General features: G+C 41.7%; 1 protein-coding gene across 5 annotated transcripts in view; it reads left to right on the forward strand.

Moving 5' to 3' along the window:
* Positions 1-4,566, forward strand: part of GLI3 (GLI family zinc finger 3) — a 233,465-nt gene extending 228,899 nt beyond the window's left edge. For all 5 annotated transcript variants that reach the window (XM_075586595.1, XM_075586592.1, XM_075586594.1 and 2 more), the window contains one exon: positions 526-4,566. In XM_075586595.1, the coding sequence (XP_075442710.1) occupies positions 526-2,810 (2,285 nt within the window). In that variant the 3' untranslated portion in view covers positions 2,811-4,566. The remainder of the gene's footprint in view (positions 1-525) is intronic.
* Positions 4,567-19,234: the final 14,668 nt, after the last annotated feature.

The raw sequence follows: 19,234 nt of genomic DNA on the forward strand, positions 1-19,234 counted from the left end.
GAAAATAATAAATGTTGTTATTTTTATAGAGAGAAACATCTGCGCTGTGTCAAATACATTTTTGGTTGATTCATAGCAACTTAATTCTGGCCTAACAATATAAACACACTTTTTAAGGCTTACACCAAGTGGAACGTGCCAGATAATTTTGTCCATTTTCTAATTTACTTTTTTTGGGGGGCGCACAGAAATAGTTTTTTGTAGTACATACCCTTTACATCTGTACGCCTTGCACAGTCCATCTCTGTGTGCCAAAAAATGAAAAACACATTTGTGACTCTGATGGCACAAATTGAGAAATTTCTGGTTAGTACATAGACACACAAGCGCAATTTAAAATGAGATTTCTGTGCGCCCCTCCAAAAAAAGTGGTTTGCAATTCTTTCAATATAAGCCCCCAAGGGTTTTATGCAGTCAACTCTGTAAAAAGGACAATCCATAATACAAAATGTAAAATATGAAAGCATTTTTTTTTGTTAAAAACATTTTTATGCTCTGCTGATTCACTCCTTTTATTTGTTCCAGGTTTGCAGTTGAGCAGCAACATCAGTTTGGGAGGATCAATGACTATTCTTCCGAACCGAAATGAGCTTTCTAGTATGGACATTACAGTCTTGAATATGTTGAACAACAGGAGGGACAGCAACACTAGCACAATAAGTTCGGCGTATTTAAGCAGCCGTAGGTCTTCTGGAATTTCACCTTGCTTTTCCAGTCGAAGATCCAGTGAGACTTCCCAAGCTGAGGGAAGGGTTCAGAACATAAGTGTTACAGACTCTTATGATCCCATCTCCACTGATGCCTCAAGGCGATCAAGTGACGCAAGTCAGTATGATGGGTTGCCAAGCCTCCTGAGCCTTACTCCAGCACAGCAGTATAGGCTAAAAGCTAAATACGCTGCAGCTACTGGAGGACCACCACCAACACCACTTCCTAACATGGAAAGGATGAGCCTAAAGACGAGAATGGCCTTGTTGGGTGACTCAAGAGATTGTCAGTTGTCTCCTCTTTCTTCAGTCAACGTTCCTCGAAGATGTAGTGATGGTGGCACTTATGGTCGAAGACATTTATTGTCAAATGAGTTGCAAGGGAACGGGTTGCGAAGAGCTAGCGACCCTGTAAAAATGGTGTCTGAGAACCTTTCTAATGCTAGAGTTCAGCGTTTCAACAGTCTTAACAGCATCAACCCTGCTGATGTGCCTCCATCCATGGAAAGGCGCAACTTAAGCCTTCAAAACTATACCCGCACTGTGTATTCCCCATGTCCTCCCAGTATCAGTGAGAACGTGGCCCTGGAGGCCATGATCATGGAAGCAGAAGGAAATCTGGATGATGAGGATTTTCTGCCAGATGACGTGGTTCAGTATCTTAATTCACAGAACCAGAGCCTGTATGAAACCTCCCAGAACAGTGAAACAGATACACTAAAAAGCAGCGCAGTAGTAAGGAATGGCAATAACTTTGATCAATCTCATTTAGCTAATAATCCAATTAATCAACCATTCCACAACCTGGAGCAGACTGATCAAGCAGAAAATAAAAATGACCTCCCAATTCAATGGAATGAAGTTAGCTCTGGCAGTGTAGACCATTCTCCATCTAGACAAAGATATGGACAGCGTTTTGTTATGCAGCAAAGCCGAGCTTTTGGATTGTACAATAACATGATGGTCCAACAGCAAAGCATGTCTAAAAATGGGCTGTCACAGCAAAAGGATTATCAGCATCATGTACAGAACAATCCTCAAACTTTACAGCAAAACCTAAACATTTACAATAATAATAATTTATTGAACTGTCAGTCAAACAAAGGACAGCAGTACGTTGAAAACACAACACTACCATCAGTGGGTTCTTCTGTAATGGGAAATACCTGCAGCCCAGCATCTCGAGGGCAGAAGTTTGCAAGCAACAGCTTGCAAATGAATATCGGTCAACAGAACTTTGTACCTCCCATGCATTACAGTGAGCAGTCATCTGACATAGCTGATGCGATTCATAACCGAAACCTTATAAACCAGGAATATATGCAGCAGATAGCAACTGAGCACATGATCCATGGCATGCATTTCCTTGGAGTAAATAGATCCAATCAGATGATCTTGGGGCAGAGTAGCCCTACCGCTGAGACAGCTCTTTACCTGGGAGCACAAAGTTGCCCATCAATACCACAACACATTGGAAACCAGCAGTCAACTGCGACAAAGAATTACCAGTCATATGCAAACACTGGCGTAAACGGCAGGCAAAACATGCAAAGAAACATGTCACATCTACAAGAACAAATAAGTGATACAAACCAGCAAGTTTACAGAGTAAATGGTATTAAGGTAGAGATGCAAAGTCAACCACAACAACACTGTGCAAATACACAGAACTACTCAGGTCAGTTCTATGACCAAACATTGGGCTTTACTCAGCAAAGCATGAAATCAGACTCTCTCTCTATTACAGAAGCTAACTGTCTCCTACAAGAAACTAATGGTACAAATTCATCCCAGCTTCTTTCCCCAGGAGCTAACCAGGTGACAAGCACAGTTGATAACATTGATGGCAGCAGTTTAGTAGGGGTGCAAATTGATTTTGATGCAATTATAGATGATGGGGATCATGCCAGTTTAATTTCAGGAGCTCTGAGTCCAAGCATCATCCAAAATCTCTCACGTAATTCTTCACGTCTTACCACTCCTCGAGCGTCTCTTACATTCCCGACTATGCCTGTTAACACAAGTAACATGGCTATTGGGGACATGAGTTCTTTGCTAACCTCGCTTGCAGAAGAAAGCAAGTTTCTTGCTGTTATGCAATAGATTGGAGGGGAAAAAAACTGTAAATCAACAAGGAAGCAACTCATTTTATACAGTACGTATGTACGTATTTTAGCAATCTCATCCCAACTACATGGGATTCGTTCCAAGTACATTCCTTTTATGGAATAAGGACTGAAACCCTAAAGTGTTGTAGGGAGAAATAGTCTTCCATTTCAATTTTGGATCAGTATTGTCAGCCCAAAACCATGTCTTTGTTTTGACCCCAATTGGGTTTGTATGCTTTCTCTTTAGTGTAAACCAGTGTAAATGTGTGGTGTCTGTGCATGTTTGAAATGCAAAAAAAGAAGAAATGTCTAGTGATGTTTAATTGTTCTGTCCAACCAATGAGAAGCCTGGTGTTGTCTAAGTGTATAGTAATGGGAAAAAAGGACACAGCTATTTTTGAAGAGACATTTTGTAATGCATTGCGACAATTTGAACCACCCAGCTCTTAATTCTACAGAATGTCACAGAAAAAGTAAAAATGAAGTAATCCATTCACAAGTAGCTTATATGACAGTTTCAACAGTCTTCTTACCACATCAATAGTGTCATTGTTGTCTGTCATGTAAATATTGTCGAGGGAAGCATGATATGACTGTGGTACGTAAGATGTGTCCTATCTACAAAATCTACCCAATATCAATTTTGTTTATATATTTTTTCACATATACTGTAGTAGAAGTATAGTTTAGGTGTATTGCAAACAGGCAATAAACAAAGAAGGGTTTCCTTTAGAACTGGGCATATTTATAGCAGAGGCAATCATTGTGTACAACATGGCACGATGGAATAAAAAAGGCCAGTCATGATTTGTTCTGTCCCTGTGACAAATATGCGTCATGCAGGCCAGACCTTTGCTAGCACAAAGATTGATGCCCTGGTAATGGAATGGTGTTCTTCTTGTAGAAAGGGAATGATCCACTTACCTAATTTTTGTTTTAAAATGTTTTATTATTACACGCACAGTGTATGGTACACTTGTATAAAGAAGAAAGGTACTTGATTTCAAGCAGCACTGTGGACTTTGATGCCCAAACATTATTTCAGTTTTAATTGTGTTGTGACATAGATCCTAAAGAGGTACTAATTTTTTGCTTAATTTGATGTTTTTCTTTCTTTGTTACTTGTACTTTGTTGACGTTAAAACCGTAGCTTACTGTATAAATTGTCCATTACACAGCAGTGTATTAGTACATTCTTGAAATGTATGTGCCTTATTTTGTGTTGAATTTTTAAATGGGGACCAAGAATATTGCCAAATTGTAGCTATGCTACTGCAGTGCTTCACAGTAAGCAAATAGCACACCACTGTTACTAAAGTCTGAAGTCTGTAAGCCTCTCACGTCCATGTTTGTTAATTTCTTGAAATGGCCTTTGATTTAAAAAAAAAAAAAAAAGGCATATCCTGCAAACATGTAAAGTAGAAATGAGTACTTTTATTTGACTTTTTTTTACAACTCTTTTTTTTTTTTGTAATGAAATGTGTACTCCTTTTTTATTATTATGTAAATACCTTAATGTGCGGTAGGAATAGAACTATGACATTATCGGCCTGTTGGCCATGGTTCAATAAACAAATACAGCAGCTGTGGACCTAATAGTCTCAAGCCTTGAACCAGCCAGAAGGATCTGTAGCACTATGTACAAAACAACTGTACTTTTTGCTCTCAGAACCACTTAGCTTTTTTTGTAACAAAAAACAAAGACAAAAAAAAAATATTTCTTACATCAATAAAAGAACTTTGTACTTAAATTGTGTGTTTTGGTTTTCTTGCTAATTTTAAACTGTATTTCTTCTAGCTAAAGATCCACCTGTTCATTAGGAAACGACGAAATGTATGAACATCACAGTGCCTCTTGTAGGACCACATGCTGGCCCATATTTCCTAAGCAGTCTTCTGCCAACACCTTCCAGCCTGTTTGCTTCAATAGACTGCACGGTGTCTCCTAGCGGCGTAAGGTCTTATGGCAGAAGACTGCTTTGTAAATATGGGCTTGTATCTTTAATAACCGACAGTGTGCACAGCGTTGTAAGTTGAATTTTTGCAGATACAGTGAGTTCCTGCTCTTTAGAGCTTACAATAATTTGGGGGCTCCTCCCCCTGAAGAAGCGTGTAGAACGCGCGAAACATATGTTGGGCTGAATAGGACGTCGCAAGAGTGACGTCACGCAGGAGTGGCGGTTCATGCGGTTGATGCAGATCAGCAGTACACGGCTTGTATCCTATTTCCCTACTTTTTGGGTTCGCTGTTACCTTGTGTTGCCCTGTGTATATCTTCACAATCACTGGTTATAGCAACCTTGGCTAAAGTGAATGAGCTGTGTATATGTACTTTGGAACTGACACAGAGGATACTCTGTGGCAGGAATGATCTGATAGTATGTGGCTGGTTTATCCTCTATTAAGATCACGTGTGAATGACAGATTTTAGAACCCACACTAACAGTCATAATTCTCTGCTTGGAGGTGTATACTCTGTTTGCTGTTGTACTCAGATATATCCATACTATGGAGCACTTTTTGATCAGCATAAGCTGCTAATTTGTATCTTATGAGGCACAATATATACAGCAAGGATTTCTTGGTAAACCTTGGGAAATATACTTACTCCAAAAGGGGAAACCCATGTTTTAGTAAAGGCTATATTTTGACAACATTCAATACTAGTTTGTTATATACACATAGCCTATCTATCATTACCTATCTGCAATTAAGTGTATTTACACCCCCACTGACAACAGATAGTGGGCACCGCATGACTCAATAACCGCAAAGGAAAAAAGGGATTTTTCTGACTACTGGTCTTATTGTAGTATATTAGCAATAATACCCCCTTTTTTTCTCCACTACTCCTCCGTGGGGAATTTTATAATTTTAACGATGTAATGTGTAATTATATATGTAATAAACCTTTTTTGTTTTTGTCGCTCACGATTTCCCTGGAAGGGATCTGGCTTTTGGCATAAAGGAGAATCTATTTGTGAACAATGGTAATGAGTGCAAATAGTGGGGTGCTTTGAACTCAACTCTTTTGGGTTCCCTCTGTACTATATATATCATTTACCTCCCTTGCACCTACCTTTCATACTTAGGACAAAGAATATATAGGCGAGCAGTTATATTTATTGATTTTTGAATAATTTGGGGGCGTAAGGCACAGGTAGGTAAGGTGACTTGCCCAATGTTATATTGAGCGCTGACATTGGGATTCCCTTAAACGCCTACTCCTTATTATTAGTATTTATTTTAGTGTTGGTCATTCAAAATATAACTAAAAGATAAGGGCCATATTTACTAAGAAGTGCTACTCCATAAGACACCTTCCGTACTGCAAGACACATTACAGTCCCCTTCAAGTGAATGGGCAATAAAGAGCCATATTTATTAAGCGGTGTTCACCAAACAAAGCACCTTCCATTCCAGAAGACAAGTAACAGCCCTTTATCTCTAAGGGACCATATATACTAAGATGTGCTTGAAGCAGTCTTATGGTGTCGCAATGCTTAGTAAAGAGGGACATAAATATTTGGAATAACCAATGAAAAGATCATTAATGGACTATGCATGTGTAATAATACTAATAATAATATCTTTATTTCATATAGCACTTCTCTCCCAATGGGACTAAAAGTGATTCACAATTACAGTAACGTGCTCGGTACGTAGCACATAGGATATTTTACAGACAGGCTATGCCCAGATTAGCTTACAATCTTTGTTTTTGGTGCCTGAGGCACAGGGCGATAAAGTGACTCACAAGGAGCGGACACCTGACTCTGCTTCCCCTGCTTCAAACTCAAGTGTCGTTATCAGAATCAGTGCCTTTACTCACTGAAATTTTCAAGGGGGGGGGGGGGCGCAGCTGTTACAGATTGCCCGCACTTCCCCCAAAAGCATTTAAAATAAATGCCGGGGATCGCGTGAGGCCTCTTTTACTTCCCATCTCCTCCAGTGACGCGTTTCCATGGCGTTTCAAATGACGCCAGAGCCGTGCGGGGAGGGGGGTTGCGAGCGGAGGGGAGAGGAGACGGGGGCACATGTAAGAAACTTTGCGCACCTCTGGTGTAAGGCACAAACAGGCCCAGAATGCTCACAAGTACTATGCGTTAATGTGTTTAGGTGTTCTTCAGTCCGTACTTGGTGTCTTCTCGTCAAGAAATTTTCCTCTGTGTAAAATGCAAATCTAGAAGTAAAATGGGCGAAGCTAAGCAGCACTCGTAGTGCAGCAGGCTAATTCAATATAAATGAAGGTAAAATGTAAATGAATGCAGTCACAAACATATACTTGGGTCCAGGGACAAATTTCCCAACCTACATGTTTCATCGATCTACTCGACTTCCTCGGGGGATAGTAATTACCCCTAGTATCTCACTGTTACTATTTATTACATCATCAACTGTTCGTCTACCATTGGAAATATTAAAGGGTACCGGCTATACGGTTTAGGCTAATTACCCTATAAATTGCATTGACTGGATATTTTTAAATTATACTGGTATTCTTAATAATGGCTATACCTAGCATATGGAGCATTTCCATGAATAAAACATATAGTTAATCAATACAATTAACAAAAAGAGATCTATATGGCTACAAATGGTAAAACATAGTCAGAATTTCTAGGAGACGTGCAGAATAAAACCACACATCAAGATAAATCTATGTAAAATGATCATTCAGAGGTTTACAGAGAATATACTGGGAATACAAAATGGTGGCAATAAAGCAAAGAAATTAGGATCTAAATTGCTATAGACAATAGGAAGTTGTGACATCATCAGTGTGGCTTCATATTGGCCCATGTGACGCGGGAGCTTGAAACTTGAAAGCCCTGCTTGCTGAGACAGAGCAGCTACCAGCACCTACTTCAGAGGTAAGTTTCTCCGGAAGTAGGGATTCCCCAGAGCGGAAATTAATAAGATTCAGCTCCGAAGACCCCATGCTTCAATTTTATGTTAAAAGAAAAGGAAAAAAGTTTTTTTTTTAAATTGCTGTCTTGGATTGCTCCTTTAATTTTATCTCAGATTTATATTGTGGTGTTTCATAAAGTACTTAGATAGATTGTGCATAGCAGTGGTTCCCAACCTCTGTCAGGGATGTCCCTGATGGATCTTAAACCCTGCTCTCTGCTCTCCCGGGTTGGAAGTCTGCTTGTCTGCCACCAGGACTGTGGACTGTTCTTCCTGTTTCCTGCAGGGATCCGTCTGAGGCTGCTGATTGCCTAATGCCCAGCACCTGTCCCTCATCAGCAGCCAGCCCTTTATAAAACGCTTCCTTGCCTGATTATTGAGGATTCTCTGTGATCAATGGTGGAAAAACTGAATATAAGGTCATATGACCAAGTAAAAATAGGAACAAATGGTTGTGTTGTACTGTACACATATGATGCAGAGCATAGAATGGGTTAAACGGTGATAGGAAACACTGCTGCTGATATTCTGTATATGTGAGGATAGGAGGAGAACACAAGTAGAGGGAACCCAAAAGTATAACAAGCCCAATACCTGAGTGAAGACTATATATGCAATCCTCACCCGACGTGGAGGGCTAGAATACTGCTCCTGTGTCTCCGGCTGTACCCGGTGTGGAGTTTAGAAAAACACAATGAGTCATCGTCCAGTTCCTCCAGCTGATTCAGCATTAACGTGTCCATAGGAAGAATCCTCCGTAACCCCCAAGGCAGTTCGATCACAGAGCATCTGAAAAAAGGTAAGTGGATCAATTTATTTATTTATTTATAAAATATTTTACCAGGAAGTAATACATTGAGAGTTACCTCTCGTTTTCAAGTATGTCCTGGGCACAGAGTAAAACAAAATAATACATGGTTACAAACACAGTTACATAAATGAACAAGGTATACATTATATACAAGACATTGCATGCACAGTTAAAGAAAATATATATTATGAGCGTATGAAACAGTTACAGACCAGATTAAAGTGTGAGACAGCCTTAGATTTGAAAGAACTTAAGCTGGTGGTGGATATGAGAGTCTCTGGTAGGTTGTTCCAGTTTTGGGGTGCACGGAAGGAGAAGGAGGAACGTCTGGATACTTTGTTGAGTCTTGGGACCATGAATAGTCTTTTGGAGTCTGATCTCAGGTGATAGGTACTGCAAGTGGTAGGGGTGAGGAGCTTGTTCAGGTAGCTGGGTAGCTTGCCCAGAAAGTATTTGAGGGTGAGACAGGAAAGGTGAACTTTGCGCCTAGACTCAATGAAACTAGCTCCAAGAAAAAAAACTCAGAACTTGCCAGAATAGAATAAAAAAAGATTTATTTAACTCTGACGTGTCTGAACGAGCTACGTGGGACACCGAACAGGAACAGCTGTGGTTTAATGTGACCACTACGCGTTACGCAAGGCTTTGTGCTTCATCAGGACTGTGATCAAGCTCACTGCCACACTGATCTGCTGTGTCTCCATTGCCGGACCCTATTCGGACCTCTACTACATTGCTCCTCTGTTGTCCTCGACCCGGCTTGTAACTGGCCACTGCTACCTGTCTGCTGTTTGCCTCTGACCACTGCCTGGCCAATGACCATCGTTAGCTGCCGGTCAGCTCGTTTCCCTGCCCTGCAGTCACTCCCTTGACACACTGTGCACGCCCTGCTACAATATTTTTGTTCCTCAAACCCCTAATTAATAAATCTTGTTGCTTACTCAGACTTTTACCAACATAACTTTATTAAAGGGAGAACGGCCCCCATGGAAATAAATGTATAGGTGATATATACTGCACCGACACACTTTATTCGAGCAAATACCCAGTATGTACCTGGCAGATACCAGGAATGCGCCGCTCCTCACCTCTGACAAGCCCCGTTGCGTTTGCCTTCCCAGCCTGGGTTCATGCCTGGCTGACGGGCGGCTGATCTGTTAAATGATAATAATTAGGATTTAATAGGCTGCAATGCTTCCCGTGTCTACCAGATGGCATAAATTCATGAATTGTAATGCAGTATATATATATATACTGTGCAGTATTGCAGCCAGCGGGAATAAAATGCTTCAATCCCTGCCTGGAAAATAACCCAATGCACTCGGGCAGAAAACAGTCACAAACCTCAATACACCCGGGTATACCCGAATTCGTGGGACTAGCCGAGCTCGAATAAAGTGTGTCGCCAGTGTAGGTGAGTACACACATCATAAAAAAAGCTAATAGAGAGATCCTTCAAAATCTACAGACCGAAGAAAACACAGCACATCAGGTAAAATCTTCAAAATACTACAAAATCTACAGACCGAAGAAGTCACAGCACATCAAGTAAATGAAAAAACAAAAATGCTATATTAAAGGCATACAAAAAGAATCCAACATTTCACCCAGTGCCAACTCAATGCCCCATGAGGGAGGTGTACAACTTTTTGGTGTGTGTGTGTGTCTGCTATTGATTTCAAGGAAATTGTTGTCTTTGATACATACGTTATAGATTTTCTTTGCTCCAAAAATGCACTTTTGCCTTGATAGATATGCCCTTATGGGCTAATTCCATAGAGGGTGTTTTGGCAGAAAATGACCTAATCAGCCACTTTGGATTATATACTGTAGAAAAAGATCCATAGGCCCTTATTCAGTAAGGTGAGATCGCGCAGATAACATGCTGTCGCATGAAAACCCCTTTAAAGGCAATGCGACTTTTCATGCGATAGCAGGCCAATTGCGCTTTCAAACCTTACAGATTAAGGGCCTTAGTCCGAAATTACATTTGGAAAGTTAAAAGTTGTGGGTGGCTCCAACTTTAGGGTATAGTCTGTATTATTATTATTTATTTATAACGCACCAACATGTTCCGTAGCACGGCAAAATAGGGTTGGAGGATGAAAACAATAAAATAACAAACATACAACATACAGTACATTATTATAGTATGTAAGGAGGGCCCTGCATCAAGGACCTTACAATCTAGAAGGAAGGGTAAGTGGAGATAAGGTACAGCGGGATAACAATTTGGGGCGTGCTTCAGATACTTGTTATTTGAAGAAGTTGGTGTTAAGGAAGAAGTGGGATTGTGCAGAGGTAAAGCTGTGAGAGCAAGTAATGTGTGAAGATGGAAAAGCTTCAATATACAGTATGTTGCCAGGTCACCCCTGACTACTATTCTGCCCGATGGGCTGGCAGTAAACCCTGGTACTATCAGGTTGCCAGTAGTTGGTATGGGGTTTTCCCCCTCCCATTTGATACTGCACTTGAGTGACAGCAGGGGGTGGTACATCCTGTTGTAGCTGGGACAACGGGGTGCCAACCTCCTGGCTGTACTTAAGGGCAGGGCCACCCTAAAGTTAGGAGGTGTTCCTTCCCCCTCTGAGGAAGGTAGGTTACACAACTGGGAACCTGAGATTGGGGCCTTCCGATGTGCTCTTCCCTCCGGGGGAGAGTGAATGTGGACCATATATTTGCCTCTGCTAGGGAGGTGGAGAAGTGCTAGGACAGCTGCGGGTGCCCTTGGCCACTTAGTGACGGTCCAGGGACCATCATCCGGTGAATTCTGAGAGACTGTATTGGGCAGATCCTGCCTTGTTACTGTTACTGCAGAGAATAGTAATAAATCTGTTCCTGTTTGCAATATACCTATTGCCTGGTGCGTGACCTTACTGGGGGGAGAGGCAATAAGTTCTACCGTGGGAGATCACCTTCAGTTCCTGGAGCCTACGGCAGATGGAGACACTGCACTGCTAAGGATATATGTGGGGTATGAACCCCAGAAGCCTGTTCCTCTGTCCCCACTACCATCAGCGGACGACTCAGCCCTCCTATTGCCAGCAGGTATATGCACCATACACCCTGTAATGGCCCTTATCTGCGATCGGGAGGGGGAAACACTGTTACAAGTACTTCTGAAATACTTTTTCCAAGACCTTTGACAGAACAGCTGTAACATCAGTGGAGGGCAGCAAGCGTGTTATCTCCAAGAGAGTAATTAGCAATATATATCTAAAAAGCCCAAGTTAACACTAGTGATGTCTACTAGAGAAGACAGAACTGCATAAAAAATTGGCCGTCTACACTAAGGCAGGGGTCTCATGGTGGGGGTCTCATGGCGGGTGTGAGCACCACTTCCCTCTCTCTGCTGGACTTACCGCATTGCCTCTCTCCACTACACTCATCCCCACCAGTGGCTGATGGGGTTAAGCCCAGGGGGAGGAGCTAGTGACATGTGATGGAATGGAAGCTATATTTAGGAAGGGCGCTGGGTGACGGGCCTCTTTCCATGCGGCCCACCGGCGGGTGAAGATCCTCACCCTCCCTAGGTTTGTTGATGTTACTGTTTTGATGTTCTCTTTTTCACAAAGAAAAATTGATTAAATAATAAAAAAAGGGGGGGTAATACTAAAACTAGTATTTTGTTATAGGATTTGTCACAGCAGTATACGGGTGGTGGGCCTGCCAGTCTCGGAGAGACCAAGAGGTATAATGATTCTTGATATAATGGTATCCTCATTGGGGCTGGTTGGAATAATTATTCTAGACCTGGTATAGGTAGCAGTGGGAGTCATGAGCCATGGCAATGCCGTTGGGTGCTCTGTACTACCGTCAGGCTGCCTGGTATGGGTAGTATCAGGAGTGACAAGCCATGGCGATGCCATTGGGGACTCTGTACTACAGTCGTGCTGTCTGGCAGGTGGTAAAAAAGAGTTGGTAAAACTCAGGTGGTTAAAATATAAATAACGCTGTGGCCCTGTTTTTTCCCCATACACAATGTGTCTGTCATTATGTGGGGGACAGGTGGGCTCCTAACGCGCCATGTAAAAATCATTAGTAAGACCACACTTTGAATATAGAGTACAGTTTTGGGCACTACTCCATAAACATACCTTATGGAACTAGACAAGGCACAGAGAATATCCACTAAATTAATAAAGGGGAGGGATAATCAGATTATCTGAGGCTAGCTAAATTAGATTTGTTTACCTTAGAAAAGGGGCGTCTAAGAGGGGATATGATAACTACAGTATACAAGGAGCTTTCAAAAGAACTATTCATCCCAAGGGCAGTACATATGACACAGTTCTCCCTTAAGGTTGGAGGAAAGCAGATTTCACCAGCAACAAAGACAGTGGCATAGCAACCCATTCGTAGGCCCCCGGGCAAAAAAAATTCAGGGCCCCATTAATATTAAGTATAGAAGTGTGATGGGTGCTCCAAGAGTCCTGGAATATTATATATGTTCATCAATCATGTGAAAACAGTGAAGACTCAGAGATGGAGAGGGTAAACTACTGGGTGAGTGAATAAAGCCACTGAAAGCATAAATCTCCTGAAGGAAACAGAAAAAATTATGTATAACACACTTCGCTGTACCTCATTGGAAATGAATATAATAAAGTCCAGCACTCAACCCAGGTTGTAGTAATGAGGATCCATAGTAAGTACATCTTTGAAGATCTTGCCCACTCCTAGAGCCTACTGGATTTCTTGGGGCGTGTCCAGCCACTGATTAAGTTCCAAACGATCCAAAAAATGCAAAAGAATGCACAAAACAGCGCACTGCCCAGGGACACAGGTGTATCAAAAGTGACAAATTAATTTATTGTCAATCAGACATAACAAACAAGGAGGTAAAGACCCTCCAATGCGTTTCACACAACAAGGTGCTTTATCAAGGAGTAAGGTACAATACATTGGGGTACCCTTATATACCAGATATCAAATGTGTAGTGAATTAGTCAAATTTCGTGCCAAAATCGCGTGTTTATGACGTCATCGATGCGACCATGTTAATCCCTATGGGTGTGTGTATCTGAAGGCTTATGGTCCCTCACTAGTCACGCCCCCTCGTGATGTCGCTACCAATCCGCTTCCTGATATTGCTAGCTGGTGAGACAGATACACCACCCCTCTCACAGCTGAGATCCCCGCACTCAAATGGTGCGGGTTAAATCCTCCCCTCTGCGTCTGTTGTGGTGCAATATCCCCCAGCTGCCAAGGCATCAAAACGGGGCAGCGCCGAAACGGCTCCCGAAGTCGTGACTAAACACGCCCCTCGGTGACGTCACCATATAGTTGGTCCCTGGTATACATGGTTAAGATGGGAAGAACACACCCCCTTTCCCTCTTACAGACAGAAATCTGCTGCAATCGGGGCTGGGGCGATGCTGAGAACCATGGCAACCATGATAACCAATGTGGGGATATGTATGTATAAACCCCATATTAAACCATGTGATATGTTGAGGTCTTAAACAATGGAACGTAACAAAAACAATAATATCAATATCTCAATAATAAATCTAGCAATTGAGATACTTCAGTTCCCCCCAAATGTATGGATGCAAGACACCTATACAAAAAAACAAATACTAACATATTAAAAACAGAGCTGATAATTCTACCTTACTGAGTTAATCTTTATTATTTCTTTCCAATTCTATAACCCAAAAGGAAGATAGAGAAAAGAATATATCTATACCCAGCTCTGATTGTCACAAACACAAACAAATGATAAAAACAATATATGGACACAATTCATAATAATTATCACTTAGTCTATTTCTATTTACGGTGTCATTTTATTACCTCCTATTGTTGCAGGAAGATCTGTTCAAGATGTAAATCAACCAATGTATCTATAATTCAAAACCTCAGATTGGAGAATATTCCTTAAACAATGTAACTCAATTTATGTCTTTTTCATGCTGGAATATATCTCCAAGCTTTAATGCATATTTAATATAAGTTAAGTTTTAATTTTACCTTTAAAAGATGTTTAAGGGAAATGCAAAATTAGGGGGAAAGGGGGCGGGAAGGGGGAGGGGGGGTGGAGGAAAAAGGAATAAAAGTCAGGAACATAACAGTTGTATGGGGATAAACCATATTTTAAGTAAAAAAATGACTTAAATTCCACTCAGTGTTTAGACCGCAGGGAAAGCGGGTCCTTAACATAAAGATCCAATATGCCTCCCTGCGGTCCAATAAATTGAGCTTATCACCTCCTCGTTCTTGAAGTACTATTTTTTCAATCCCTCTCACTGTTAGATTATTTACACCACCTTGTCTACATTCTGTAAAATGTTTTGATAGTGGGTGTGTGCAATCACATTTCTTTATCAACCTCAAATGTTCCATTATTCTCATCTTTAGGGCCCTAGTTGTTCAGCCAACATAATTCAAACCGCAACCGCATGTTAGTAAATACACTACATACTGTAGTTTGTATTGCAGTTGATGTATGATTTAATGGGGAATGTTCTGGTCGAATTTGTGCCCGAAAAACGAGAAGATGGCATCATCACAGAGCAGATCTTACAACCCCCACATCAAAAAGAACCCCTAGTGTTGAATGTCATATTAGTAACTACAGCGGTTGTCACAATGCTGGGGGAAACTGCTGTCGCTAGGGTATTGGCCCTTCTATAGTCAAAGTGAGGACCCATTTAAACAAAACCTTCCAGACTGTGATCCATACGCAACAAATCCCAATGCTTTCGTATTATTTGTTGAATTTGGGAACTATGTCTATTAAATTGCGTAATCAGCATTGGGCTGGTATCCATGTCCCAAGATGTGATTCCCTGTTCCTAAGTGCGCTTCTCACATGTTGGGATAGATTTCAATTGATTTTTGTTTCTTCGTTTTTTGTTATAACCACTCTGGGTTTGGAATAAGTATTGTCTATCCAATGATGCAACTTCATCAAAAGCCTTTTTTAACAATTCTAATTTATAACCCCTCTGTAGGAAGCGCAGGGTTAATTCCTCAGACCGCAGGACAAAATCGTCCCAATTGGAACAATTTCTCCTTAGTCTGAGGAATTGACCCTTTGGAATGTTCTTGATGACTGACCATGGGTGGCAGCTGTCAGCTTTTAGTAAAGTATTTCTAGAGTTTTCTTTTCTAAAGACATCCGTTTTGATGTCCTTATTTAAATCAATGTACAGTAAAAGGTCCAGGTAGTGAATATGGTGATAGTGAATATTATGTGTGAATTTAAGGTTGTATACATTTTGATTAATATAATAAAAAAAAGCATAAAGTGTTTCTAAGTCCCCATCCCAAATCAAAATCAAATTGTCGATAAAGCGTTTATAAAAAGTGATGTGTTTTCTATAAGGTTTCGGACCACCAAAAATAAACATAGATTCCCACCACCCATAAACAAATTAGCATAAGAAGGTGCGAAACTCATGCCCATAGCCGTGCCTTGTAATTGTAAGTAAAATTTGTGATCAAACAAAAAATAATTGTGAGTGAGAAGAAATCAGATTGCATCCAAAATTAAAGTGGTATTAAATATATTGCTACCTGGCCTTGCAAAAAATAACTGACTGCCGTCAAACCATGGTCATGATTAATAATTGAATATAATGAGGTCACATCCAAGGTAACCCAATTTGGATTGGGACCCCCATTTTTGGCCTTTAAGTTGGGTAATAAGATCCCCAGAGTCTAAGACAAATGATGGGAGATCTCTCACATAGGGCTGCAAATTCTTCAATGTATTTGGACAGACCATCTCCCAAAGATCCAATAGACGCAACGATTGGTCTCCCCGGAGGGTCGACCAATGTCTTTTGGATCTTTGGGAGATGGTAGAAGGCAGGGATCACTGGACATGGATTAACCAAATATTTAATCTCTTTTTGACTCAAAACTTGAGTAATTTTACCTAGCTCGATCAAGTCTAGAAAGGCTCTAAGAAAAGAGTCTGTGGTGTCACCCGGTAGTCCAGAGTAAGTGGTAACATCTCCAAGTTGGCGATAGGCCTCCTTGAAGTAGCTAGCCCTACTCTGGACTACCACTGCTCCCCCCTTGTCTGCATTTCTTATAACTTTAGATGGGTTGTCTTGTATTGTATTGTATTGTATGTCTTTATTTATATAGCGCCATAAATGCACATAGCGCTTCACAGTAGTAATACATATCATATAAATAACAAATAATATAAATAACAGGTCATGGGAATAAGTGCTTCAGACATAAAAGTAACATTAAGGAAGAGGAGTCCCTGCTCCGAGGAGCTTACAATCTAATTGGTAGGTAGGGAGAACGTATAGAGACAGCAGGAGGGAATTCTAGTAAGTGCGTCTGCAGTGGGCCAGACTTTATGTATCATGTGTCCAGGATTATCCAGTGCTATTCATATGCTTCTTTAAGCAGATGTGTCTTAAGGTGGGTCTTAAAGGTGGATAGAGAGGGTGCTAGTCGGATATTTAGGGGAAAGGCATTCCAGAGGTGCGGGGCAGAAAGTGAGAAAGGTTTAAGGCGGGAGAGAGCTTTAGATACAAAAGGGGTAGAAAGAAGACATTTTTGAGAAGAACGCAAGATTCGGGACAGTGCATAGCGAGAAATTAGGGCTGAGATGTAAGGAGGGGCAAAAGAATGTAAAGCTTTAAAAGTGAGGAGGAGAATTGAGTGTGAGATACGGGATTTGATCAGAAGCCAGGAGAGGGATTTCAGGAGGGGAGATGCGGAGACAGATTTAGGAATGAGTAGAGTGATTCTGGCAGCAGCTTTTAGGATACATTGTAGGGGAAACAGGTGAGAGGCAGGAAGGCCGGACAGCAGGAGGTTGCAGTAATCGAGACGTGAGAGAATGAGGGCCTGAGTCAGAGTTTTAGCAATCGAGTAACAGAGGAAAGGGCGTATCTTTGTGATATTGTGGAGGAAAAAGCGACAAGTTTTAGAAACGTTTTGAATATGAGAGGAGAATGAGAGAGAGGAATCAAGTGTAACCCCTAGGCAGCGTGCTTGGGCTACTGGGTGAATGATCATATTTCCAATAGTAATGTGGAAGGAGGTAGTAGGGCCAGGTTTGGGAGGAAGTATAAGGAGCTCTGTTTTTGCCATGTTAAGTTTCAGTCGGCAGATGGCCATCCAGGATGATATTCCAGAGAGGCATTCATAAACTTTGGTCTGTATAGCAGGTGTAAGGTCAGGGGTTGAAAGGTAAATTTGTGTGTCATCAGCATAGAGGTGATATTTAAACCCAAAAGATGTGATTAGGTCACCTAGAGAGAGTGTGTACAGAGAAAAGAGAAGGGGCCCCAGGACAGAGCCCTGGGGTACCCCCACAGAGAGATCAATAGAGGAGGAGGAGGTGTTAGCAAAGAAGACACTGAAAGTACGATGGGAGAGGTAAGAGGAGATCCAGGATAGAGCTTTATTCCGAATACCAAGAGTATGGAGAATGTGAAGGAGAAGAGGGTGGTCCACAGTGTCGAATGCTGCAGAGAGGTCGAGTAATATGAGCAGAGTGTAATGACCTCTATCTTTGGCAGCATGGAGGTCGTCAGTTATTTTAGTGAGGGCTGTTTCAGTAGAGTGAGCAGTGCGGAAGCCTGATTGTAGAGGGTCTAGAAGAGAATAGGTGTTGAGAAAGTGTAGCAATTGAGAGAATACAAGACGTTCAAGGAGTTTGGAGGCAAACGGCAGGAGGGAGACAGGTCGATAGTTAGAAGGACAGGTAGGGTCAAGCTTGCTGTTTTTGAGTAATGGTATAACGGTTGCATGCTTAAAGGAGGATGGAAAGTTTCCAGAGTAGAGGGAAGAGTTAAAGATCTATGTGAGCATAGGGATTATAGAAGGAGCAAGAGGTTTTAGGAGATGGGAGGGAATGGGATCAAGAGGGCAAGTGGCAAGTGGTAGAGGGAGAAGAGGAGATCAGCAGTGACACATCCTCCTCCGAGATAGCGGAAAAAGAGTCAAGAAAGGCAGGAGGAGGGTTGGGAAGCAGTGTGTGATGGGAGGAGGACAGATGGATTGTTCTGACGTATGGATTCCACCTTTTCCTTAAAAAAGTCAGCAAAGTCCTGAGGTGAGATGGAGGAAGAAGAGGAGGCAGCTGAGGGTGGTCTGAGTAGAGAGTCAAAGACAGAAAAGAGTCGGCATGGGTTAGACTTGTGTGTGTTGATTAGTGATGAAAAGTAGGTTTGTTTAGCCTGAGAGGGGGCAGAGTTGAAACAGGACAGCATAAATTTGTAGTGAATGAAGTCTGCGAGCGTATGAGATTTCCTCCAGAGGCGTTCAGAGGAACGAGAGGAGGAATGCAGCATGCGTGTGTGGGAGTTTAGCCAGGGTCTGGGGTTAGAAGGGCGAGGATGGCAGAGAGAAAGTGGGGCATGAAGATCAAGAGAGGAAGATAAGGCAGAGTTGTAGTTCCTGACCAGGTTGTTAGGGTCTGAAGCAGAACTGAGAGAGGAGAGGGAGGAGCGTAAAGTGGAATCAAGAGCTGGCAGGTTAATAGAGCGCAGGTTTCTGCAAAAATGAGGGCGAGATGGAGATGGAGATGGAGAGAAGCGAGAGAGAGAAAATGAGATGAGGTGATGGTCAGAGAGAGGAAAAGGGGAAATGGAGAAATCGGAGTGAGAGAAGTTTTTAGTGAAAACCAGGTCTAGGTAGTGTCCATCCTTGTGGGTGCTGGCTTCAGTCCACTGTTGAAGGCCAAAAGAAGAGGTTATAGAGAGAAAGCGGGAAGC

Source organism: Ascaphus truei, chromosome 2, assembly GCF_040206685.1.
Source record: "Ascaphus truei isolate aAscTru1 chromosome 2, aAscTru1.hap1, whole genome shotgun sequence".
NCBI lineage: Eukaryota > Metazoa > Chordata > Amphibia > Anura > Ascaphidae > Ascaphus > Ascaphus truei.